The sequence below is a fragment of the Melanerpes formicivorus genome, unplaced genomic scaffold (genome assembly GCF_026170545.1).
Source record: "Melanerpes formicivorus ecotype bairdi unplaced genomic scaffold, bMelFor1.0.p_v2 SCAF_22, whole genome shotgun sequence".
NCBI lineage: Eukaryota > Metazoa > Chordata > Aves > Piciformes > Picidae > Melanerpes > Melanerpes formicivorus.
Window position 1 is genome coordinate 5,797,980 of NW_027142374.1, and position 26,703 is coordinate 5,824,682.

The 26,703-nt window shown below is 51.3% G+C and overlaps 1 protein-coding gene across 3 annotated transcripts; it reads right to left on the reverse strand.

Annotated features, from left to right (window-relative positions):
* Nucleotides 1-307: 307 nt before the first annotated feature.
* Nucleotides 308-25,233, reverse strand: LOC137447951 (actin-binding protein WASF3-like). Of its 3 annotated transcripts, none has more exons than XM_068151968.1 (9): nt 25,166-25,233; nt 15,837-15,992; nt 14,078-14,212; nt 13,785-13,938; nt 13,337-13,454; nt 12,970-13,145; nt 11,841-12,107; nt 10,897-11,279; nt 308-10,577 (listed from the first exon to the last, which is right to left on the reverse strand). In XM_068151968.1, exons 2-9 carry the CDS (start codon nt 15,967-15,969, stop codon nt 10,420-10,422), a joined length of 1,524 nt encoding a protein of 507 aa, XP_068008069.1. In that variant the 5' UTR covers nt 15,970-15,992; nt 25,166-25,233; the 3' UTR covers nt 308-10,419. The 3 variants fall into 3 exon arrangements, with proteins under 3 accessions (XP_068008069.1, XP_068008071.1, XP_068008068.1); XM_068151970.1 differs by having other exon boundaries at nt 13,030-13,145; nt 15,837-15,995; nt 25,166-25,218; XM_068151967.1 differs by having other exon boundaries at nt 15,837-15,995; nt 25,166-25,218.
* Between the last annotated feature and the right edge of the window lie 1,470 nt (nt 25,234-26,703).

Consider the following 26,703-nt stretch of genomic DNA (forward strand, 5'->3'; position numbering starts at 1 on the left):
GCAGCACAGATGGATAGAGTGGGAATTGATCATCCCCATTCCCAAGCTTGCCTCCTGCCCTGTCTGCTTCCCAGTGAGACCATTTCACAGCAATTCAAGCAGCAACTTCTGTTGATGTGTTTTCATTTGCCTTTTTGATTTGACCAGGAGCGCTGATCTCAAAGACAAAAATGCAGTTATCATCCAGTTCTGGTTCAATCCACCCCCTTCAATGCACTTTACGAGTGAGTGGAAACAAATCGATGCTGTATTGCACTGTATCTCTATTGTGTATAATATTATACATTCATCTGTAAGAGTAATTTATTTTTATTACTGTAAATAAAACTGTTAAAGTGATTTGTCAAGAGGATATCCAAAAACAAGGGGAAGTGGGGGGTGGTGTGAAAATTAAAACCTTTGAAGATCTGGGCTCCTGTCCCAGGTATGTGCCATGCTGTGCGTGTCTTGTGTTTTTATTTCAGCTAAAGCAAGTCGAGGACAGGTTTCTGCTTTTCCTCAACCAGGCTCTGTGTTTCTGTTTGGACTGGGATGAGCTAGTTGAGGATAAGAACTACTTGAGATGTTGATTGTACCGTTGGTGCTGTGTCCAGATCTTGGGCCCTCAACACAAGAATGACATGGGCCTCATGGAGGGGCTCCAGATGATCAGAGGGCTGGAGCATTTCTCCTAAGGGGACAGGCTGAGGGAATTGGGGCTGTTCAGCCTGGAGAAGAGAAGGCTCTGGAGAGACCTTAGAGCTGCATTTCAGTACCTGAAAGGGATGTAGAGGAAGGCTGGGGAGGGACTGTTTAGAAGGTCTTGTAGTGATAGGACAAGGGGCAATGGTTTGAAGCTAGACATAGGAGGAAGTTCTTCACAATGAGAGTGGTGAAATACTGGAACAGGCTGTCCAGAGATGTGGTGGAAGGCCCATTCCTGGACACATTCAAGGTGAAACTTGCTGGGGCCCTGAGCAACATGATCTAGTTGGAGGTGTCCCTGCTGACTACAGGGGGGTTGGACAAAATTACTTTCAGGGGTCCATTCCATTCTGTGATTCTGTTGGGAAGAAGGAATGGCACCTGCTGCCTGGAGCTTCCACAGGCAAGGATGGAGACCTTGCTATCAGCAAGCCATCCCGATTGCCCAGGCAGTCAGGGATTAAATACCCATGGGAATGAATTAATCTTGGAGAGCTGCCTGCTCCAAATGAAGGCTTGTAGAGATATCAGAGCTTGCTGCTTCTGCCTCTGTGCCCTGGCCTCTTACTAGAGAAGAGAGCATCACAGGGCTGATAACTCACAAGAAAGGGACCCAGCGAGGTCAAGCTGACATAAAGCCAAAACCCAAATCTACTTTAACCTCTTAAAATCTTTATTAATTTTTTCTTTTTCCCTCTCTCTTTTTTTTTTCTTTTTTCTTTTTTTTTTTTGTTTTAATTAGCAACATGCATAAAGTGTCAGGAGTTTGGGATTAAGATGACATCTTTTGAACAAATGTAGTTACAAGCGGCGCTTCAGGGTCGTTCCAGGTCTCCTCTCTACACTGTACAGGAGGAGGCTCCGAGCCAGCGTAGTCCCTACCTTTCTGTCACCGTGTCACGACAGGCAGAACCCACAACACTGGGGAGAAATACACTTGTTCACACGTAGCAACTGGGGATGGTAGGTAGATACAGGCAGCAACATCTATTCACCTATGGACTAAGTGCACACGGTTAGAAGACCCCATTAGACAGTGAAAAAAATCTTCTTCTTCTTGTAAATGTCAGCTATATAACAATGGAAACCAAGTGATGGCCTGCTAGAGGTGACCCCCACACACACCATGGGAGTGTCACACATCTCCCATCAGCTGCTTCCATCAATTGAAGGTTACAGGTAATACTTCTACTGGTATTAAAAAATGAGCCTTTTGTAGGAGCATCGTGGCAGACCCACCAATGCTGAACCTCCCAGGAAGCCAACAGCAGGGTGCCACCTCCCTGTCCCTTCCATGCCACCCTCACAGAGCTGGAGCCAACCTTCATAAAGACTGGCCCCAGCCCTGGCTCCATGCTGTACCAGCAACAATTAGCTAGTGCCAAAAGAGGAGAAAACTGTTTTCCAAATCCTTAGATCAAGCTGGCTCTTCATGAATCCTCTGTTTTAGGTTGCCCCAATGCTCCTGGAGGTCTCCTTAGCTTGTAGGTGCTGGGTTTAGGTAGTACAGAAGGGGTTTTAAGGTATCTTAGGTACTCCCAGCCCAGGCTGGGCTAGCCTTGCCCGCAGGCTGCTGGGTGCAGGACATAGGATATGATCCTCACCTGCTTCAATGTCCCCCATAATAATGCTCCTGTGATGCTTGGCCTCACCCAGAAGTGCTTGAGGTCCTACTCACTCTGAAGGTGATCAAAACCTGGAAGTAAGATGGCTCCTGTCCTGCCACAGCAGTTGGAATTGCCCCAACAGCCCTGGGCTGGGGCAGGAGGATGAGGAAGGTTGTCCCACAGCAGCAGCAAGACAAATACCCTGAAGCAAACCCACCAGCAAGTACATGTTCTGCAACAATGCAATGATAAGGTTTGTCCTCTTCTGCACACTCACCACATCCTCTTGGAGTCTGTCCCCATGGCAAGGGTGCAATGTTTGTGTGTACACCTTGGGGTGGCCAAGATTGGAGGAAAAGCTGCTTTGAGACCTGCTTCCAAAGTTGCTTCCTTGCTGCCAGGCAAACAGCCCATGCACAAGGAAGGAGGAATCCCAGCATCCTGATCCCACCTCAGGATCTGGGCTCCAGGTCCCTCTCAGGGTCCAGGTTCTCACTCAGGTGAGGACAGGCTGAAATGCTTGGAAATGCTCTCCTCATCCCCAGCTCAGTGAGCCCGCCAGCCCCATGGAGCCCTGCACTCCTTGGCCATGCAATGGGGACCTTCAGTAAAGGCACTTGTGTCAGGAAGGAGCTGCCGTGCTGCTGTAGTCCTGCTGACAGCAACGCCAGACCCAAGCCCCACATGTGATATGCCACAGCCAGAAATGGAGGGGAGGAAAGTGCCAGCAATGCTTCACTGTCAACCCAAACTCATAAATGGAGGGGAGGAAAGTGCCAGCAATGCTTCACCATCAACCCAATCTCATGTTTGGTTTCAGATTCACCTGGGCAAGTCGAGTGGCCCCCAAATAAGGAAGTCTCTTAAGATGGGAAGCCACCAGCCTTGAAATGCTCCTAAAAATGCATTTTGGAGAAAAAGGGTAACTTTTTTGTGGGGATTATCTCTCTTTTTCCTAATCTGCTCTGATATGAGATGAAAGGCACCACAAAGAGAGGCTTCATTTGTCTAAAAATGGCCAGAACTAAAGGTAGACCTGAAACATCTCAGAATAAAAATAGCTTTGGTGGAGGTTATGGCAAGAGGGGGTGTCAATGCTCCTAACTGTGATTTTTTGAGCCTTGGCAATGGGTTGGAACTAGATGATCTTTAAGGTCCCCTCCAACAACCCAAACTACTCTTTGATTCTGTGAAAGATGTGACTGTTGCCAGTGAAAAATCCACAGCTCCTCAATGAGCATCATAGTAATGTCTTCAAGCTCAGAGTCCGCCTTGTTAGTAGGGCAAGATTTTTATGGCACTAAGTGACTTTTTATGGGGCCAGTGCTCCCAGCTGAAGCATCAGGCCTATGCAGGCACCAGTAACAGCTGAAGATCAATGGAATTTAAAACACTTGAGCTGGGGTGGGGCCTTCAGGAACAAAAGCACTTCCTTCTGTAGGGTGAAACTCGGCTCCTTCCTGCTCTGCTCTTCGATGCTAGTTTCCTTGGGAAACAGTTATGGTGATACTGATGTGTTTTTTTGCCTTTGTTTGTTTGTTTGTTTAATGTGGCTAGCCAGGAAGCAACATTAGGTCTGACTTGCCCCCCAGGGTCCAGGAGAAGATGAAGCAGACTTTCCTTCTACAAATCATGTGTAAGTTGTTTGTGCTTTACTGGGTTTTTTGGAGAGTGGTGGTTCATTTTTTAGGTTCCTCAACTGAACTGCCCCCAAAGCAGAGAATAACTTTTAAATTGTTCTGTATAATGCACCAGCATAGTTCATACTGTGCAGTCTGTGGACCATAAATGGTCTGGATGAACAGGTTGCTAGAGCTGCTGCATTCTAACCATGGAAATACAACAGTAACAGCTGTTCTTTCTAGTTTTCTGCAGCTAATTCCCATCTTGCCCTCTCAGGTACCTTTTATCTTCATTGTAGGCAAGGGTCAACACCAAAACCAGAGTAAGGGTAGCAAAGCTGATGGAGAAGACAAGCAGGTTGCCCTGGCTTGTGGGTAGTGGCTTGTAACCTGTTGAGACAGGTCTAAAAATAGGTGTTCAAGTCTGAATGGGGGGGTGAGACAGATTTACAACCAAGCCAGGTTTGAAGACATACACTATGTGTACCTCTACCATCCCCATGCTCAACATGGGATCACAGACAGTGATCCTTCCTGGTGTTTACCTACCTGCTTCTTAAAAACCTTCCATGGTAGCGCCTCTGTGACCTGCTTCAGGGCTTTTTGCATCCTCACCTTGAGAAAGATTTCCCTGAGATCCAATTCCACCCCTTTCTGCCCCAGCTCAATCTCATGCCTTGCACTTTAGTCCAGCACAGGGATGGAGAACAGCAGCAGGTTTTACCCACCAGAGGATGTTCCTGTACAGAGTGATGGGTGCATAACCCACCTGAAACACCACATTATCTTCTATTTTGTTTCTTCTGTCCTCCTAATTACAGAATGTTTTTGGTTGGAAAGGGTTTTGGAGATCATACAGTCAAACCACTAGCCCAACACTGCCAGGTCACCACTAAACCATGTGCTGCAGCACCACATCTGCACAGCTTTAAAACCCCCCAGGGATGGGTTTTGACCACTGCCCTGGGTAGCCTGGGCCAGGGTTTGACAACCCTTCCTAGGAAGGAATTGTTCCTCTTGGCCAACCTAAGCCTTCCTGGCACAACTTGAGGCTGTTTCCTCTTCTGCTGTCACTTTCTATACAGCTAAGGGCTTTAAGTCCTGAAGGGCCAGCTGAGTCCCATTGCATTGCCGCTGTGGGAGAGGTGTGCAGGGAAAGGTTCATTCATGCATGCCCTGAAACATGATGACCAAGAGCAGATTTAAACCTGTTCCTAATGAGAGCAAAAGACTAGAGAGATCTCTGAGTGCTGCTCTGAAGGATGTACCTGTGGGAAGATAGCTATTAGGGGGGATGCCCATAGGACTGTGAAGCATCAGTGATCTACCATCATGTAGTGCTATGGAGACAGCAGTTGCCTCAGGGCACTGTACCAATGTAAGACAGACATTAATACTGATAATGGCACATCAATGTTGCCTTCAGGGAATACCATGACCAAGCATGCTCCATCCAGGTCTTGCCTGGGATTTCCAGCAGTGAGAACCTGTGGGCTCTGCTTCAGCCTAGTGACAACAACAGGATGGTGTCCTCCTCCCACCCTGCCTGTGGATATGGTACTGAAGGCTTTGGGGGGCAAACCCCTCACTGAGGTTCTTGACTCTTTCCTTTCCTTTCCCAGCAAAATGCAGGACAGTTCTCACCTGGGGAAAGCAGAGCTTTCCCCTAGAAAACCTGGGGTTTGTTAAAGGAAGCTCAGCCAATCCCCACCTCCCTACTCCCCCTTGATTCTCCAAAAGATTTAAATACGTCAAAATCTAGGCCTGGGTCGAAGTACTGGAAGGAAGACACTTCCTGTGAGTTAGGAGAGTATCACAGGAATTGTGTGGGCACCTCCGAGTGCTGGCAGGTAGCTGCAACAATGCACCTGGGTGAGTGCACTATCAATGCATGGTCATCCCAGAGGAGCAGAGCTCTGCAGGGATGGGGAAGGGACCACCCCAAGGGCATGGCAACTCTGTCAGAGATAAAACTCATACTTTACTCAGGCACTTTTGCGTGGGGTTAGTGGAGGGGCAGAAGAACCCCCACTGCTGCCATCAGCAGGGGAGATATGGTTGTGGTGCTGGTAGTAGGGTCACCTAAGGGAAGGGACAAGAGTTCTCAAGGTGCTGCTGCCCAGTTGAGGGTAAATTCAGGGATGAATGAGCAGTTGAGGCTTCTAAAGTGCAGTGCAGGTTATATGGTCTTTGCTGTAAAGTGTAAACTCCTCAGGACAGAGTCCTTGTCCTTACTTTTATGTTTTTCATCTGTAAAGTGACACGCCAACAGGGAAAACCTTACCCCTAAATAACTACTATGGGAAAACAGGAATCATGGTGAAAGGAATGGCCTATGCTGTCCTTGCCATCATTCCCCACCATTCTCCCATGATGGGGAATGCTTCCCATGGCCCTCTGTGTTCTACCCACAAAGAAATGGCATGGTGGCCCTGCTGGCCATGCATGCCCAAAAAAAGCACCTTCCAAAATACTGCTTCCAGTGGTACAACCTGCCTCCCTCCAAACAACACTTCCTTTCGGCATTAGAGCTGAGCTGTTAACACAGGCTTTGCTCTCAGGAGAAGCTGCAAAGCTCTTCTGTTCAGGCTGCTGGGTGTCTTGGAAGAGAGAGACAGAGGGGAAAATTGCTGGGAGGAAATTTGAGGGCTACCATGTGAATGGAGCTCGCTGGAGAAGCTCTTTGACCTTACATTCTTCAATAGAATAAAACCTTCCTGAGATTCAAATATCCTACAGGAGCTTCTTCTACAGCTGTGATGCTTGCTCCTCCCTAGCTCTCTGTCCAGGGTGAAAAGTTAGAAGGTACCAAATATTTTATTCTGTCAGGACACTGATCTTCTAAGAGTCACCTATGTCAAAAGCCAGCTCAAATGCTCACTCAAAATCAGGGAGACACTGAGAGTGCAACTGCAACCTGAGCCAGAACGTGAACACTGCTAGACTTCCACCAACCTTCGTGGAACTTGAAGAAGACCAGACTTCACAACTGATGTAGCCCTCACAGGCAGTGACTGGGGTGTTATGGGCAGGGCAGTCCCCATAATGTCCCTTTTATGGTAAATCAGAGGTGTGCAAGGTGCTCCTGATAGGGCCTCAAGGCCCTTCACTTAACATCTCTATGCAGAACCAAACTGTTTTATTGACTCTTCCCCCATCTCCAGTGTTCCTTTGCACACAATACTCCTGTTGGCAGTCTTATTTATTATCTTAATCTATCCCCATAAACTGGCAGGGAGGAGAAAGCAGATAAAATGGGAAGAGGAGATCTCAGGAGATCCGTTGGGCTCATTAACAGTTTGGCACTCTGTGATTATCCGTTGGCAATGAAATGCTGCCACAGGATTCTCAACATGGAACATGATCCCTTCAATGTAGAGGAGAACCTCCTCAGCCCACTTCTGGTACACTTGGGAGGGGAGGAATTCAATCATCTGTGACCTGGATGGTATTTTTAATGGCTGCCAAACTAGATAAAATATTTAAATATCCACTTTTACATCATCCCACAGGAGGACTCCAGCATTTCGGGTTGTGTAACGCGGCACGACCTACTTTTTGGAAGAGTGCACAGAAATAGTCCCAAATGTACCAAATACTGAGTGTTGCAGCATGTGGGTCAGACCACCAGTGCTAAGTGGTATGGCCCAAACAATCCCAGAAGAGCTAACCCAGACCAGCCCAAGGAAGGAGCTGTTAGTCATAACCACCTAGGCAAGAGACAGATGAATGGACCTAAAATACTGATGGTCATCCTCAAAAGTGGCTGAGCCCCTCAAGAAAAGGCACTGAAGATGTTGGCCTGCCAGCAGAGCTGGTCTTGCAGGAATGGTTGTGTCGTGATTGCTCTTAGTGCCACCATGTGCTTGTCTGCATCATGGTGCCACCAGGAAAGAGATGGGAAGTGCAAGCTGCACTGTGCCCAGACCAGAAATGGGTGTCTACAGCTCACGCTGACTATACAGGTTACTTTGCTACCACCTACACAGTATTACAACGGCAGGGATTGGCAATGAACATCTGGAGATTGTGTCCAACCCCCCCTGCTACAGCAGGGTTACTCATGGCAGCTTGTCCAGGATCACAATGTCCAGAGAAGATGACTCCACAACCTCTCCAGGCAGCCTGCTCCAGGGCTCCCACACCCTCACAGCAAGAAGTTTTTACTCAAGTTCCTGCACAGGACACCTGAGCAATGAGCTCCAGTGCAGACATCTCACTGGGGAGAGGGTAGCCCCATCCCTCCTATCAAGACAGCTTCAGTGGAGCTGAGACAGTTCAGATCCCTGATGTCTTCAAGCTATGGGCAATGCCAGGAGGTTATGGTTTTGCTGACCTGCTTTGGAGTTGAATGAGTGAAATGGGTTTGTTTGGCTGTGAATTTCCTTAAGCAGGATACAAATGGGGAGGGTGTGCTGAGATGCCCAAAGTGAAGAGGATGGTGTAAGAGCATAAAGGTGTGAGGAAATGGAGGTGAACCTTGCTATCTGCACCCAAGGCTCCCACCTGTCCATCTGCCCTGCAAATGTGGTCTGTGGTCAAGACCTGAGTTCCATGATTGTCAAGTGCTTTGCCATACCCTGATAGTATCACCATTGTGTCTATTAATGCCACCCCACAACAAATACTGCTTGGTGACTGCTTAGATGTTGCACTGAACTTTCACAAGACTCTTCTGAGCTTGCTCCAGGCCCAACAGCCCTCGCCAAGGAAAGTCTGTGTGGGCATCACAGAGACTCTCTGCCTGCAGGGAGATACCAACCTTTAGGCAAAAGCTTTTGCAGACAGTTCTTTGTATCTCAGAGGGTCGAGGTCAGAAAGGAAAGCACCTGGTGAGCACCAACATCAGCAGTGTCCTGGTCACCTGCAGTACACCATCTCCCTGCCTACTTTGGTCATCCTCAGTTCCTGCTCTGATAATCAGCACAGCTGATGTCAAAAGGAGCTTTCCCTATGCTGCTCTTCCATTTAAGCCCCACACTTAGCAGCCCTCAGCCCAGGTGTGGAGATGCAGAATGTGTCATGTCTGAAGGACAAGAGACCATTTTGTGTTTGTCAAGGGAAGGGAGAGCTCCTGGGGGTGTTTCTCAGCAGCTGGCCATGGGGCTCATTGCATCCTGCCATGAAGGGTTGCTTACCAGGAGGAAAATGAGCAGATGCTTGGGGCATTGTTCAACACTAGTGTTTCTCAGGGGGAGTTTAAGGGTGGATCATCCTCTGAGCCTTTTGGGTCCCAGCCATATCCTCCCACCTCCTCTACAGGTCTGGTCACTTCTTGTCAAAATACTACTTCTGTAGCTATCACTTCCATGGCTACTGGCAGAGATGGGCAGGTGAGCTCAGAGCCCAGCTTCTCCCCAGAAGGCATGCAAAGTGGGGACTTGGCTTTCCCCATTCAGGGACTCATGGTATATGAAAACACAAGAAAAGACCTCACAATGCTGTGTTGTGCAAGTGTGGCTGGTCCTGGCCAATTTTCAGCTGGTGGAGAACCTCTTGCAGCTCTCTGTTGGTTCTCGCTCCTGACTGTGATATTTCCAACGCTCCTTACCCCTTTCCCTCTGTCTTCCTATATCTCCTCCCTTTGTAGCTATGTGAAAAGCCTTCAATGAATTGTGGTCAGGGACAGGGCAGGATTAGTGCCATGGTCTGAGTTGATCTCAATTGTAAGGGTGCAGTTTGTGAGGTTGCAAAGTGCAAGTTGAGAATTTACCTCAAAGCAGAATTTTGTCTGTTCTTTTTAATTAACATTGAAATGGTGAAGCCCTAAAACCAAGGCAAGCTGGGCTTGAGGAAGCTCCACGGGCACCTCTGCTTCCTTATCAGCAGCCCCTTTTTCCCCCCAAGAACAGCACATGTTGAACCTCTCAAACTTCATCCTTTTCACCCAGAAAACTGGTCCTAATGATGGATATTAGCTCAGGTCACCAACACCTTGGTCTTCTTCAGGGAATGCCAGCTCAATGGCGCCCATCTCTATGTGACTGCTGTGAAATGTGCTGTATTGCTTTGTGGGGCAGGAGGCTCATGCCTACACATAGTTTTTGGAGCTACCTGATTCTACAAAAGTAGGCAAGCAGATCATCTCCAAAGCAAGTGCATGGCCCATGGTGGCACCAGTTGTGCAATCAGGCTGCTTCTTCAGGAGCTTCTCATAAATACGTTTAACGTCTAGCTGAAAAAGCACCACTACCTCTGGGCTTCCCTTCTCTAGCAAAGCACACTCTTGTCTTGCTCCAGGTGTAAACCCAGCCTAATCCTACCAACAGGCTTTCAGAGCAGTTTTGAACTCATTACATGTGAAGATGCTGCTAATTTCTGGTCTCACTGCCTCCGAGGTGGATCCTACCAGTGCTGCTGCCTGAAGGGTTTTGGACATGGTGTAAAAGCAAAGCTCCTCAAAGAGCAGGGCCACCCGCACTCGTTGGCACCGAGGAGTGGGGAAGGCGCCTATACACACCTGGGACAGAGCTGGGAGCTCCATGCCAGCCCAGCCCCGGGGCCCCTTAGTCCGACCACTCGTTATCGTCCAGCTCGGAGTCGTCGTCGGACTCGCTGTACTCGACCGCGATCCGGCGGGACAGGATCGTCGCCACGTCATTGCCCACGGGCTCTTTTTTGGCCTCTTGTTCCCACTGCTCCTGGACTTTCCGGAGTTGGATTCCTGTGCCAGGGAAAGAGGGAAAGCTTTAGAGGCACCCATAGAATCATAGAATGGTAGGGGTTGGAAGGGACCTCTGGAGATCATCTGCTTACCAAGGATCACCTGGAGCAGGCTAGCCAGGATCACAATCTCTAGGCAGGTTTTAAAATTCTCCAGAGAAGGAGACCCTACAACCTCTCTGGGCAGCCTGCTTCAGGGCTGCAGCACCTGGTCACCCAGGGCTCATCTTTCACTCAACAAAGCCAGGAGCACCCAACCCCACACCAAGAGATACTCTGCCACCACGACAGCAGCACTGCTTACCAATGCCACCACTTACCCCTACGGATGGCTGCCAGCAGGTCGCTCCGGGCATCGCTCATGGGCATCAGTGGGATCTGCGGCTTCCGGGGCTCCATGGCAGGCGCCGGCGGTGACGCCGAGTGTGCAGGTGAAGCGGAGATGGCAGGGGGACCGGGCGGCGGGGGGGGTGGGGCCACCGGGGGTCCCATGGGGCCGGCCTGCGGCGGGGAAGCAGAATAGGGACCAGGGGGTGCAGGGGGTGGTGAGGGTGCGTAGGATGGGGGAGCAGCTGAGCCAGGGGCCAGTGCAGGGGGAGCTGAGATGGGACTGTCAAAGGCAGTCTGAGCAGAGGGGATGACAGGAGGTGGTGGTGGTGGGGCAGGGGGCACGAAGTACTCTGCCATTGGCATTGGCTGCGGGCTGGAATGGGAGGGCAAAGCCATGTCAGTGGTACAAGGAACAATAGCACCCACCACCTGTTTTGTGTAACCACCACCCAATCCCAGGCACCTACCATTCTTCTTGGGCACTCATTACCCACCTCAAGCACCCACCATCCATCTTGGATACCCACCATCCACCCTTGGCACCTACCACACATCCTGAGTACCAGCCACCCATCCCAGGAATTGACCAGTTGAGCTGTGGCTTGGTTTGCTCTGGACCCTCAGGTAAGCTCAGCCCCATGGAGGCTGGGGGGGCTCTGCTGGTTGGATGGGCTATGGGGCATGTAGTGGTTGGAAAGCAGTCAATGCAAAAATGGTCCTCTCCATCCACTTTGTCCCTTTGGGTTGAGGTTACCCTAAATATGTTTCTGTTTGGCTCAGCCTCAGGTCTCACTGGCAGTTTCAGAGCATGGTGGCTATAGAGCAACCTCTCACCGATACGTCAGTCCATAAACTGGGGACTCTAGACCCCCACCAAGCCCCTCCTTCCCTGGACATGCCTCCACCAGGACAGAAGAGGCAGAAGAAGCCTTACCCATAATCCTTGACTAAGTGAGGTCTCGGCCCATTGAGGATAGCTTCTGGGGGCTGTGGTGCGTGGGGCTGCTGGAGGCGGTTGAGGCTGTTCTGCCGGCTGCCCGCTGCCACTGCCGGGCGGTAGACGTGCTCCTGGGGGGTGGCAGCCACCAGCACCCCCTCCTTGTGCTCAGCTGGGGCCAGGTGGGATGCTGGGGCCAGCAGCTGTGCTGGGTGGTTGGGGCTTGCCGGGTACGAGTGGTCAGCCACATCTGATGCATAAGATCTATGGCACAGGAAAACCCTGGGGTTGGAGTAGATGACCTTTGAGGGTCCCTTCCAACCCAAAACATTCTATGATGCTCACGGATGTACTCCTGTGAGCAGGGATGGCTGGGTTGGAAAGTCAGAGGGACATAGGTTTGGGGGGTATTTTGCAGTTAGAATCACAGAATTGTTTTGGTTGCAGGAGAATGTTAAGCACATAAAGCCCAACCCTTAACCCAGCACTGCCAGATCACCACAAACCACATCCCTCAGCACACATCTCCACAGCTCTGAAACCTCTCCAGGGATGGGGACTCCACCACTACCCTGTGCAGCCTGGTCCAGGCCTTGACAACCCTTTTACATGAGAAATTGTTCCTCGTGTCCAACCTAAACCTCCCCTGGTACAACTTGCTTGAGTCCGTTTCTTCTTGTCCTATTGCTTGTTCCTTGGGAGGTCAACCTCCAAAGTGGCTCCAACCTCCTTTCAGGGAATTAAAGAGAGCCAGAAGATCTTCCCCCAGTTTCCTTTTCTAAAGGCTGAACAACCCCAGTCCCATCAGCTGCTCCTCACAAGCCTTGTGCTCTTGTTGAGACAATAAAACAGAAAATTCCCACAAGAATACAGATGTACAAGAAAGCAGAGACAGGGGAGGGGACATGGACACCAAGAGAGCCGAGGTAGCCTCTTCCCTTAGCATTCTCACACCTAGACTGCTCCTGAGGTCCAGGATGTGAATCCTGGGACTGTCTATGAACCTACTATGGGTTTACAGCTTATCACCCCAGCCCTGCTGCAGGCAGCACGTCTCCCAGAGATGGAGAAGAACAGAAAAGCAAAGGAGAGGCAGTGAGCTAAACATGCAGTAGGTGAAACCTGCCTATTATCTGGGGACAGTGATCCTTCCGATGACGCCATGTGATAGGGGGATGGTGAGAACCTGTTATCGGGTCGGAACTCTTTATCATACGCCATCATGTTCCACTCCAGGCGCCGGTTTCGGGCTTTCCTCACTTTCTTCACCTCTCGGGTGGAGTCTTCCACCAGCCGCTGCTCCTGGGGACACACAGAAACCATGGCTCCATCTCCAGCCCAGCTCCTTAGGACTGTCCGTGGTAGGTACTCAGGGAACATCACGATGCACCCGTCACAGCAGGAAGGAGCACATGGGATGCACCAAGAAGGTGATGGTCCCCCAAGTCCTGGACAGCTCCAGCCCTACCCAGTGTCCCTCAACTGCTTGTTACCTTCTGCCGGCGCTTCTCCTTTCTCTTATCTTCTGTTGCCTGCAACATTTTCTCCTTCCATAAGTTGAAGAAGTATGAGGGGTCCGTGTAGAACTTGAGGCCATCCTTTTTGTCATCCCTGAGGGGTGGGAAAAGAGTTATCCACCACAGGAGAAGACCTTCCTTCCACTGAGTGGTGGGTTAGATATGATCACAGGCCATAAGCTCTTGCCCCACCACAACCACATCCAACACCGTGGTCACTACCTGCAGTGCCACTGCATGGGGTCGCTCATCCCAAGTGCCTTTCAAATGGAGATGATGGCACACCAACCAGAGAAAACAGCCTCTCAGCCCTCACCAAGCAGCAAACAGGGTGCATCTCCAGATGCCTCTCCTGGAAAGGGCTCCCCAGAACTGCCCAGGATGCCCTTGGTGTCCCCAAGCAGGGATGCCCCAGCCACTCTACCTGTAGGGTGTGAGGATGTTGAGCGGTGGGGGCTTGTCGCAGCGCTGGTACATCTCCATCACTGGGTTGGGGATGGAGTTGCGAGACACAACCTGCTGGTTCTGCACTGTGGAGCTCTTGAAGGCTTTCCGCATGTTGATGTCCTGCAGTGAAACTGGGGGTGCAGGAAGGAGATGAAATATAGGGGTGACCTCACACCCCCAAACCAGGCACAACAGGTGGTCTCACCCTGGATATGTGTCTCCCACCCACTTGCACCCAGCCATCATCCCAAAGTAGCCCAGGTCCCTCACCTTCCTCCACGGTGGAGTCCAATTGTGTCACCTTGATGACCAGCAGGTCCACCCTCTCCTGCAGTGAGTTCATCCGCATGTAGAAACTGTTGGCTTCATTGAACAGCTCACCAAAGATGTCCTCTGCGTGCCTGCCTGGCAGAGGACAGCAAAAACTGGTCACAGGGAAGGGTGGCAGGCAGCCCTCTCCCAGCCCATCCCCTGGACCACAGGTCTTCTCAAGCCTTGTTTTTTTGGGAGCTGAGCCTCATCCTCTCCCAGACCTGGCAAAGAGCTGCATGGAAGGAGAGGAGCACAAGCCACCTGTCCTACACACACGAGCATCCTTGTCAGCAAGAGCAGTACCTGTGGGTGGGAGGCACCAAACCATGGTGATGACTCTTTACTCTGAGGGTAGTGGAACACTGGAACAAGTTGCTCACTGAGATGGTAGAGGCCCCATCCCTGAGACATTTAAGATCAAGATTAATGGGGCTCTGAGCAGCCTGATCTAGTTGGGGATGTCCCTGCTTACTGCAGTGGTGAGGGTTGGAGTAGATGACCTTCCAATCCAGCCATTCTATGATGTTCATCCTAAGAAGCCTTTAGATCTACCAGGCACAAAACCCCAACCATCACCACACTACCTGGCCATCCAGCATCATCTGCAGAAATCCAGCCATGAAGGTGAAACGTGGAAAGCAGGGAAGTGGGGAGAGTGCCAGAGCAGGCAGAAGCCCCAGCTTGTTTCATTTTAGCAGATACTTTCCTGCAGTGCTCGGTGCATCGCTTGGACAGCTTGATTAGGACTGTTACCACCTCTGGGCTGAGCAGAGCATTGCTGACACCTGCAGGCTACAGGACCCGTTCCGGCCCAGCACCCCAGTTCCTCAAGGTTTCCTCCAAAACCATGTACCAAACAGCTCCTGAGCTCAAGGTATGTTTGATATCTGCTCAGCTTGTCCATTTTAATTTGATCTCTTCTTCTGGACAAGGTAGCTATGACCTGAGCATCCATGGGTGCTTCCAGCAGCTCCCTAAATTCAGGGTTTATTTTTCTGGGAGTGTTTTCAAGAATAATTTCTTTCTGAATGTGGGGGAAAAGGTGGGGAGAGCCCTGGAGGGACTGCATTTCTCTCTCTCTCAGTTGATATTCAGGCAGAGAAATTGTTTGCCCTTATTAAACCTTCACACTGGGGTGTGCAGTGCCTTGGTCCTCCCCTTTCTTGCTGGAATCAGTCCCAGGGCAGAAAGTTGAAAATTTAGACCTTTTATATTGATCTCTCCTTATCATAAAAATAATAGGTTGGGGTTTTTTAATCTTCACCTGAGCTTCCTATTTCTGGCCAAGATTTCCATTCCCCACTACACAGACCAGCTATTGAAGGACCCAGCACTGGAATAGGTTGCCCTGGGAGGTGGTGGAGTCACTGTCTCTGGAGGTGTTCAGGAAACCTGTAGACATGGCACTTTGGGACATGGTTTAATGACCATGGTGGTGCTGGGCTTGATGGACTTCATAATCATAGAAGTCTTTTCTCACCAAAACAATTCTATGATTTTCACATCACCAGGCTTGGCCCTGAGCATCCTCCTTGTTTGATTAACTGGGGAATTCCCTCTGAATTAAGGGTGGCTCCCACACAGACCCCATTTCTCTGTGTTTGCACTTGAAACACGCGACCATGGCAGCCCACCAGAATCTCACCAACATCCCACCACTCCATCCCTCCTCCCCATCCCCACCCCACACCAGGGTCACTGTGTTGTTGTGACTTACTGAGGCTGCCCAGCTGCTTGATGATGGCAGCCAGCGTGCTGTTGGTGACACACTCCAGCTCACTTGTCACCCCCTCAGGAAGAGCTCCCCGGCACAGGTGCCGGGGCTCGATGTTCCTCTTCACCAGCGGCATGCTGCTGGTGAGGCCTCACACTTCTCCTGGGCAAGGAAGAAAGAAAACCTAGAAAATACACAGCTTTTGCCATTTGCTTCTTTTTTATCCCTATTTCCCTCTGCTCTCTGCCCAGGGACTCATCCTTCCCACACTGGGATATGGAGGGTGCAGTGCACACAGCACCAACCAAGGCTTTTCCACACAGGGGATGCTCTGTGGGTGCAAAGCTCCAGGTGCCAGTGAGTATGTGGATGTCTTGTGGAGATGTTGCACAGAAGGTAGGACTTGATGTTAGAGGTCTTTTCCAACCTTAATGATTCTACGGAGATGGGGATCGCGCCAGGCCTTGTCCCTACCATTGTGCTGCTTTGATATGCCCAGAGAGCCTTTCCCATGTACCTTCCTGGAGCTGTGCTCAAACCAGGAGCAAACCCTCACATGCTGCAGCCCTTCAGCTGACCCCAAAAGGCCTCAGCCAACCCAAAGAGCAGCCAGAAGCAAGTGAGCAGCTCGTAATGCTGTTACTTCCAGCTGACTGCAGAGCTCTCTGGGGTTTTATTTGCGCATGCACTGCACCCAGGCAAGCTGCTGTGGCCAGCACACCCTGCATATTCCCCACAGCATCCCTCTGTGACCCCCCCCCCAGCATCCCTGCATGCTCCCATCACCATCCCTTTGTAAGCCTCAGAGCATCCCTGCATGGTCCGTCAGCATCCCTCCATGACTCCTGCAGCATCCCTGTGTGGTCCCCAATCTGCTGACACCCCTGGATGGTTCATTTTCTACAGAGCTCAAGGAGAGGTAGGGAGATGCCCACACCTGATGGCCTCACCTCCAGTGAAAGCACTCATGGGAGCTGATGAGGAAGGATAAAGGATGGACTCTGGTTTCTCTTCAGATTGTAGACATCTTTCCTCTCTTAGTAAAGAGGAACACAAAGCTTTCAAGGTCAGGCCTGATGGGGCTCTGAGCAACTTGCTCTATCTGGGGCTGTCCCTGATTCTTGCAGGGGGTTGGACTGGATGACCTCTAGAAGTTCCTTCCAACCAGCACATTCTATGATTCCATGATTCTGTGGTGGGATATGGAGGACACTGGGGCAGGTTACCCTCATGAAGGGCAAGCAGTATGAAACAGGCTGGGAAAAGACAATGAAATGTAGAATTTATTCTCTCTGGTGGCATCACCTAAGGTGCTGCAGCCTGGGACCAGGGACGCAGAGAGGCACAAAGCAGGGAGTAACCCCAAAGGCTTGCAGAAAGGAGTCTTACATGACACATCAGGCCTCAGCTCCACACCCATTGCAAAGGCAAACTGGAGGGTTTGAGCACTCAAATCACCATGAATTGGTGATTTGACAATTGGACAACACAAAGAGCCTTCCCAGCTCCTGAACACAGCCACCCGAGTCCCTGCTGTTTCACACCCTGGACACCACCCCACTCTCACAAACCCCCACTCTGCTTTGGCAGCAGAGAAGAACCAGCTTCTAGGCAGAGCTGTTGATAGCTGGGAGCAGAGCAGCTGAGCACTGCCCCCCAGCAGCTCTGACCACGGCTGGAGCCAGCAGTCTGCAGTGCTCACACTTTCTGGCAGAACAGTTTTCCATTGATAGCACCCGGCCAGTGCCCTCGTCCCCCGCCAGCTCCTCTGCAGTTTTCAAATGCAAATGCAAGTTCCCTCCATGAAAGAGCCCAAAACTGGATTCTGCATCACTCAGATGGAGGTTCCCAAAGGGCTGATTGTGCTCGCAGGTCTGTCCATGCTGGGGGTGACTGGATGAGCTCTGTTCTGCCCCAGCGCAGTCCAGGTGCCGTGGGAAGGACCCCAGCCCTGAACCCTCCATAGGGTCACACAATGCTTCAGGCTCAAAGCAAAGAGTGTGTCTCAAAGCCACCACACATGGATGACAGGGCTGGTACTGCCCCAGGCTCAGAAGGAAAAAAAAAAAGCAAAAACAAAACAAACACCAAGAGGCTTCTGCCAGCTGCTTATTTTTCAGCTGAGAAAACAGTGATGGAGTTTGCAAGCCCTGGATGGACACCTACCCTGGTCACATACAACCTTCCTTTCTGGGCACCCCCTGAACATCTCCCAGGGCTGTGTAAAGAGGTGAGCAACACCAGCAGCTTCATCCCAAGCTCGCTTTGATGTGTCACCTCAAAACCCACACTTGGAGGCTGAGCCCTGGCACATCTCTGCGGGGGGTTCCCCGCCAAGCAGCGGATGCAGGGATGGGATGACGTGGAGCAGAGTGATTAACACGTTGCTGGGGCCCAGTAATTAGAACCAGAGAACAAAGAGCCATTCTCAGCACCCGCCTGGGACACGGCCTTCAGGACCCAGGGCTTTTTGTCCTGGTGCAGAGAGGCCAGGATGAATCAGGGCCACCCTCACCTCCATTGCCCATGGGGAGCCCATAAGAGAGTGAAGAAAAAAAAAAGGATTTGAGGTCTGAAATTCATTCCAGCAGGGCCAGACCTAAAGAGGGGAAGAAGGTGGGTATGTGGTTTCTCCCAAGAAACAATCAGAAAATTGACAGCAGCATTCCAAACCCTAGAGCTATTGGTGCTAGTGGAGAGCAGCCCCTGATTTCCCAGACCATGCAGGAGAAGCCTGCAGACCACCACTGTCAAGCCCTGATCCCTGCAGACCAGACTGGCACAGTGTGACTTGCAGATGCTGGCTCACAGGTGATCCCTACAGCTGGGTCCTTTCAGATGTCACCCTTCATCTCAGCAGCTGCCACATCTGTCAGCTTAAGTCCTTAGGGGCAGGAAAGCACCTTGTTTCATAAGAGGGTACACAAAATGGAGTTTTGCATCTGGCCACTGCTCCTTATTTCCTTTGTGATAATATTTAATGTACAAAATTGTCTCCTCACCTTCACTGAGTCTCTAAACCCTCTTGTTCTCTCCCACTGGGCAGGTGATTAAGCTGTGGCTTGCAAAGCCAAGCTGGATTTCACTGTCAGGATCTAAAGTGGCCTAAAGGATCATGCCTGCTCTGTATGGCCCTGCAGGGAAGGACAGGCTGGGTGACAAATGTTTCTCAGGTGCTGGTTAACCTCCAAGACAGATATTTGGTTTGGTAAGTGCCTGACACCTGCAGTCTCAGCCCCAGTGTCCTGCTTCACTTTCCATGGAAGCAAAGCCATCATCCCTGGAGGGAATTACAAGCTGTGTAGATATGGTGCTGAGAGACATGGTTTAGTGGTGTGCTTGGCTGTTATGAGTTAATCATTGAACTTGATGGTCTTAGAGGTCTTACCCAACCTAAATGATTCTATGATTCATAATGCATGAGAGAGAAGTCCCTTGATGTCACACTTCTTCACTGGACCAAGGTGGAACAGAAGGCAATTTCTGGGTTTGCTTTCTATGGCTGGCTGCTCCCCACAGGAAAAGCCTGCATTGGGCATGGACTTATGGCAGAGATGAGCAGAGCTGGCTGGGAAGGATGTCCATGCTTTACACCACCAGCTTGCAAAAACATCAGCCATCAAGGTATCATCAATACCTTGTGTGATGATACTGAAGCATGGCTGGATTGTGGGTGAAGCAGCAGCTGAGCTTGGCCAAGGGGAACCTAATTCACAGTGTGTAGACAACCAAGGGAAACCCTGAGCTTGGATTTGGGGAGAAGGTGGGTAAGTGTGCACTGAGCACAGCCATGACAAACGCCTTAAATTTGGCAGTTTGCATCAACCCTACAGCTAAGCTCAGTTCTGGGACAAGCCTTGGAGCCAGTCTGTTTGCTCTACGCTTACAGCCAAACCTCTTACCCAAACTGGGCTCCCTAGGGCGCTGCTGTGCCCTGAGGACCAGACACTACCAGGAACTGGAGGATTATGCAATAGAGCAAAAGCTTTGGTTGGATGCCAGGAGCCAGAGTAGTGCAAAACCCTTGAGGAGGTGTATGGACAATCTACTCTCCTGGAATAGAAATTCACAAGTAAATATCAGCAGTGCCAGATCTTCTAGTGCCTGCTCAGGACAGACACCTGTGTTTTGGTGCAGGCTGACTGGGAATGGTGAGGAGAGTAAGTGCTGCAGGGGTAGGAGGGAGAAGGAGACACAAGGCAGTCCTGAAGTATTGAAAGGAGACTCAAAAAACACCTCTGGAGTCAGGAAGAGGACAAGAGGTGGATGTGACACTCAGCTGGCTCATAGGTGCCTGAAGGAGCTCATCCTGTGGAGCTTGGCAGGGCAGAGCTGGTACAGAAGAGGGCTGGGAAGGATCCCTGGGAAGGATCCCATGCAATGTCTGAGCAGACAGAAATAAGTGGGAGCTGCAAAAGCAGCAGGGTTTTTAGTTGCTCATTTGTGGAGCACTGCCACCAAGTGTGCTGGAAATTGGTCCAGGAGTGTTCAAGGAGCAACAGGGCAAATGTGCAGAGGACAGATAGTGCCACCAGCAGCTACCTAATGGATGAGGAGCAACCTCCCTAAACTCCTGCTTCTCCACCCCAGATGTTTGACTGTGGGCTATGAGCAGCCTCAGGATGGAGAACAGAGCCTATAGGTGCTAAAGCTTTGGTGTCTCAGAAGAAAAATCAACCAGTGAAAACTGTGGAGGTGGCTCTTTGCAACGTGGAGAAACCTGCTTGCTAAAGCTGGACCAGATCTGCTGCTTTCCTTCACACAAAATGGAGTGTGAGCTGCGCCGCATGGGCTCCTTGCTCTAATTTACCAAATGCATCTGTGACCACTTCTGAGTTTGCTGCTCACCCAAATGGCTGTGAGCACAACCAGCACGACAAATGTCACTGCTCCCTGGGAAGCTGAGAATCACTCCAAAGCCTCTGTCTGGAGGTTAATTAAATATATCAAAAGTGGCTGGATTCTGAGCATTTCCCTTGCTTAAAATAAACCAGTGAGGGTAAATTTGTGATTGCACTGAGGATGATGGGCATGGAGAAGCAATGCTGTTGCCTGGCTCATTCTTGAGACCTCTGTGGCCAGAAGTCTAGCTTCACAAATGGTCTGGGACCAGGGAAAAGATCCCAGCCCCATCCTGAGCAAGAAAGGGGAGCACACCTCACGGCAAAGAATTAGGAACTGAGAAGCCCCAGGACTTGGGATGCAGCCTGTGGTCCTCCATCTGCGAGTTACTGGGTTGGGGGAGACTGGAAGCCAGGACTGTGGACTTGCTGTTCCTGCAGCACATGTGAAATGAATTGAGAAGTCTCAGCCCACATTCTGAGTGGCAGAGAGGAATATTTGCTAAGAAGAGATCTGGGCTGAGCTGTGATCGCAGGGAAAGGGTCAGTTCCTCTAGCCAAAGGGAGGAGGGAGTCCTGGGGCAGAGCTGCACTACTGCCAGAGCTGGGGCCAAATTGGTGCCCTGTGCCCCACCGGGAAGGCGAGGCACGTCACCCACGCTGGCTGGGAGTGCTGCCCACACCTCTCCTCCAGTCCATCTGCAGCCCCCCTCCTCTGCTCACTCAGCCAAAGGCAGCTCCACCATAGCTCACAACTGCTAGGAGGCTTCAACAAACCAACACTTCCCAGCAAAGTGCAACACAATGTTAAATCACAGCTAAAAATATTCCTGAAGAGTTTTATTAGCAAATGCCACAGGGTTTATTTTTATTTATTTCTCTTTTTTTCACCCCCTTTCTTCCACTGCAGAATGCTTCAGCTCTAGGAACAGCACTTGACTAAATTGCCTCTAAATCACAAACGCCTCTGAAGGCTCTCTGCAACAGCAACCTTTGCCAAAAAAACCTGCTTAGGAGGATGCCATAAATGCAACAGCCTCCTTACCTCGGGATTGGGATAAAAAGCTCGTCCTGCTGCAGGGCTGGTTTCAAACAACCAGACTCCTTCACAGGTTTTTTTCCATGTCTTTTCTTTTGGACTTGGCAGCACTGGGTTGGTGGTTGCACTTGATGATCTTAAAGGTCTTTTCCAACCTAAATGATGCTGTGATTTACAGGTAGGCAACTAACAAGCACCACATTGGCAAGTGGGTTCTCAGGTAGGTGTTTCCTATGTGTTTTGATGCGGGGCTTGGGCTCTGTCAGTTGATTTCTCAGAATCAGGGAGTGCTCAGTACTCCTCCACATTGGGAGGTGAGGGTCACTTCATCAGGTCCTTCTTACTCCTCATAATCTGCTGCCAAACTCTGGGCAGACCCACTGCCACCTCTGCTTTGGATACAAACTAATCCCATGCAAATGCAATACCACTTTGGATGGCAGGGTGGGGGGTTACACACGGCAGGTGCCACCATGCTTCTGCACTGTTTGGTGCTGTTCCCCCTCTGCTTCCCCAGCCTCATATCAGGCTGTGTGATGCCCCCAGTGGCCCCCACTTTCCAATTTTTCAGCCAGGGGGTGGTGAGCCTTGCTCTACACTGGCTGCAGGTGCCCCTCCCTGCCCACCTTCTCCTCCCCAGTGATGTGAAAATGAAAAGCAATGGTGCATTCTCCCTGCCCAAGATGGAAAGTGATGCCCTGATGCTGAAGGGATGAAGCAACGGCTACAAGGTGTGGATGAAACTGTGTTATCTCAGCCATCCTTCAGTTGCTCTGTGCATGGCTCCCGTGCTAGGACTGCCTTGGGAGCAGCCTTGATCTTCAAAGGAGGAGCCAGAGCATGAAGCGGTGGGAACCACCACAGATACCAGCTCTGTTTTGGCTGGAAAAGATCCCTGCTGGCCCAGGAATCATGCGTTGTTTTTAACGACTCTTTATCACCAAAGGAAAATCTTCAATGGAGGTTTTTCCACTCCCCTTTTGTGCTCAGCTCATTAACAGAAGGATCTCTCTGGCTGGCTGGCGTGAGCAGGACGCTGCTGAACAAACCAGCCTTTTTCTCCCCAACATAGAAGGCGCTTTGATAAAACCAGGAAACCCTCAGAGAGCAACAAGGGTCTTGCTGGAAACCCAGTGCTCATTCCCTTTGGGAACAGCCACAGGACCAGCATCTCCAGCCACAGAGCATTCCCAGCCAGCTCCCCTGCCATTCCCTGCTATGTGCCCGGGTGATCCCTTCCCTTCCCGTGCTGTACGTGCAGCCCTGCAAACATCTCAGTGGGATTTAGGGCAGTGGGGCCAGCTCCTGCCTAGAGAGCATCCTCTCAGCTCAGACATGCTGCAGCTCACACCCGTGGGGTGCAGCTCAGAGGGTGGCTTTTGGGATGAGCAGCTCTGCAAAAAGAAGATTCTTTTTAATTTCTTTTAACACTTTTTGGCTGGAGGGCTGTTGTTCATAACTTGTCAAGATCTTGGCGTCGGCAGCTGATTTGTCATCCACCATAAAATGGAGGCTGAGCATCTTTTTTTGGTTCAGAACTGGGCCAAGGGAGATGACAGCTCGAAGCAAAATATGCTTCAGCTCGAGTTTTCTCTGTGGGCTTCAGCTCCTCGGAGAAGGAGCAGACATTTGGGGTCTAAGTTGCATCACAGGCGTTGTGTGTAAGAGCCCTTGGAATGCTCAAGAGCATAGTGCACATTAACCTTCTAGCTGCCAGATGAATTTTGCTGTCTTCACCCTCCCCTCTCCACCAAGCTCTTCCATCTGTCACAGTGGATGCTCCCAGGATGCAGAAATGCCACCAAAATACCTATTTTTTTCCCCAAATGAAACCAGAAACCTCTCTAAAATCCAGGCAAGGAGATGCAGCAAACAAGGAGCATGCTGAAGTTTGGGAGATGAATTATTAATTCTGCTCTTTCAAATCTGTCCATACATCCAGATCCTGTGCTTCCCTGCTCCAGACTCGTGTCCAGCAGCGGATCTGGCAGCGTGTGCCAGGCAGCCCCAGACAAAGCAGCCACAAACTGGATGGCAGAGCATCTAAATCCAGAGGTATTCCATCCTGCTGACACCACCACGAGGCAGCCACAACTCCGGTTTGAAGCCATAAAACTGCAAGTAGCTGAATCACCGAGCATGTGGAGGCCCCAGACATGGCATCCTTAAAGGGGGTGTGCCTGCCTACAGCCTGCATCTGAGGGTGCCCCGTGCTGGGGGGGGGAGGTGGTAATGGGGGGACCTCGAATCCCAGGGACTGCCCCAAATCTCAGGGAGAGCCCAAGGCTGATTCGGGGGTGGCGTTGTGGGGGCACACATGACAGGTGCCACCATCCTTCTGCCCTGCTTGGCCCTGTTCCCTCTGATTCCCCAGCCTCATACCAGGCTGTGTGACACTCCCCACTCCCAATTTTGCACCCAGAGGGTGGGCAGACCTGCCCTATGCAGGCTGCAGGTGCCTCTCCCTGCCCAGCTTCTCCTCCACAGTGATGTAAAAATGAAAAGCAGTGGTGGATCCTCCCTTCCCTAAGATGCAAGGATGTAAAGTGATGCACCCCCCTCCCTTCCCCCACTCCACCCCCTCCCCAACGCACGGATGCAAAGCAGCCAGGTACCTCCCTTTCCATGCAGGAATGCAAAGTGACAGCACACCCCCTGCCATGCAAAGAGACCTGATTTCCCCCTCCCCTCCACCTTACCAGGTTTTAAATCTGGTAAGGTTCCTTCATATGAGATACAAATCAAAGCTCCCCCTACCCCAAAAGATTCAAAGAGGCCCAGAGCACCATGGTGCTGTCAAATAATTTGAGGATACCCAGGCAGCCGGACATGCACCCATGTAAAGGACACTCCCCCCCCCCGCCCCCCGCCCGCGATGAATAGGTGCAAACTGAGAAGGGAATCCCCCCACAAAAGAATGGAAACCAGGTTGAAGAACCCCCTCCTAATGCAAGGGTGCAAAGTGACATGCACAACCCCTTCTCCCCTTCCCACCCCCCGACCCCCCCCCCCAAAAAAAAAAGCTATGGAGGACACCCCTGCAAAACAGGGATGCAAAGTGGTGGGGACACCCTCCACTCTATGCAAGGGTGCCAAAAGATGGACACACACCCACCCCCACACACACCCCTCCCCAATCCGTGCAGGCGTGCAAACCAGTGGAGAGGCCCCCACCCCATGCAAAGGTACAAACCAGGGGAGGCACCCACCCACCCCCCCGGTTAAGGATGCAAGGCAACCCGCTTACCGCTCCCCCCAAGAATGCAGAGCGATGGGGGATACTCCTCTATGCAAGGATGCCCCCCTCCAAAATGATGCAAACCCATGAAGAACCCTAGTACAACGATCCCCCCATCACCTCCCCGATGTCCTCTTTGCAAGCTCCCCCATTTTGAGGTTCATGCCCCCGCCCCGAGCCATGCGCATCCTTCCCGCACCCCTCCCTCGCTCACCGCCGCCGGGTTTCGTTTTTCCTTGGGCGGGGGGGGGGGTTGGGGTTGCGATGTCGCCCCTCCGCAGCAGCCCCGCGGGGGCTGTGCAGGGTTGCGGCTGCCGCCGCGCTCCCCGCGCTGCTCCGCTCCGCTCCGCAGTGCGCGTACGGCGCATGTGCCCCCCCCCCGCCCCCCCCCCCAACCAACCTCCGCCCCCGCTCCGCCCCGCTCCGCACGATCGGCAGCGGGGTGCGCACCCCAGCTCCTGCGGGTGTCCACTGTGGCACTGATGAGCCCACACCTCCGAGACTGGGGTCAGTTGTGGACCCCTCAATCCACAAAGGACATCGGGGTGCTGAAGTAGGTTCAGAGAAGGGCAACGAAGCTGCTGAAGGGTCTGGAGAACAGGGCTGGTCAGGAGCAGCTGAGGGAACTGGGCTTGTTCAGCCTGGAGAAAAGGAGGCTGAGGGGAGACCTTGTGACTCCCTACAACTCCCTGAAAGGAGGTTGGAGTGGGGTGGGTGTCAGTTTCTTTCCATAGTATCGGGTGATAGAAGGAGAAGAAATGACCTGAAATTGTGCCAGGGGGGGTTAGGTTGGAGATTAGGAAGAATGTATTTCCTGCAAGAGTGGTCAGGCACTGGAACAGGCTACCCAGGGAGATGGTGGAGTCCTCATCCCTGGAGATGTTCAAGAAACCTGTGGACATGGCACTTTGGGACATGGATTAATGGCCACGGTTGTGTTGGTTTGATGGTTGGATCTTCTCCAATCAAAACAATTCTGTGATTCTCCCCAAACCCAAACAACAGGACAAGAACTCTGCTACTAAGCCATATCCTCAAGCACCACATCTAGATGGCCTTTAAACACCTCCCTGGGCAGCCTGTTCCAATGCCTGATAACCCTTCCACTGATTTTTATTTTTTTTTTCCTAACACCCAAACTAAACCTCCCCTGGTGCAGCTTGAGGCCATTCCCTCTTGTTCTGTCACTACTTACTTAAGAGAAGAGTCAGGTTAGTTAGTGGCAGATGGGACTTTTAGGTATTGGAGGAGCTGAAATGTGGGGAATGGTGTTTACTTCTCCCTTCCCCTTCCACTCAGCCTTGTGGGGGAAGAGGGAGAGCTTCAGCAGAACAAGGGGTGTCCTTGGCACAAGAAGGTCATTGACCTGCTGGAGGAGGTCCAGAGGAGGGCCATAAAGATGATCAGAGGGCTTGTAGCATCTCTCTATGAAATCAGTCTGAGAGAGTTGGTGCTGTTCAGTCTGGAGAAGGCTTCAGGGAGACCTGAAGGGTATGTACAGAAAAGCTGAGGAGGGACTGTTTGTAAATGCATGTAGCTCTAGGATAAGGGGCAATGGTTTTAAGCTGAAGCAGGGTACATTTAGATTTACATTTAGGGTGGTGGAACACTGGAACAGGTTGTTCAGAGATATGATTGAGTCCCCATTCCTGCAGACATTCAAGGCCAGGCTTGATGGGGTCCTGAGCAACCTGATGCAGTTGGAGATGTCCCTGCTCACTAGTGGAGAGCTGGACAAGATGACCTTTGAGA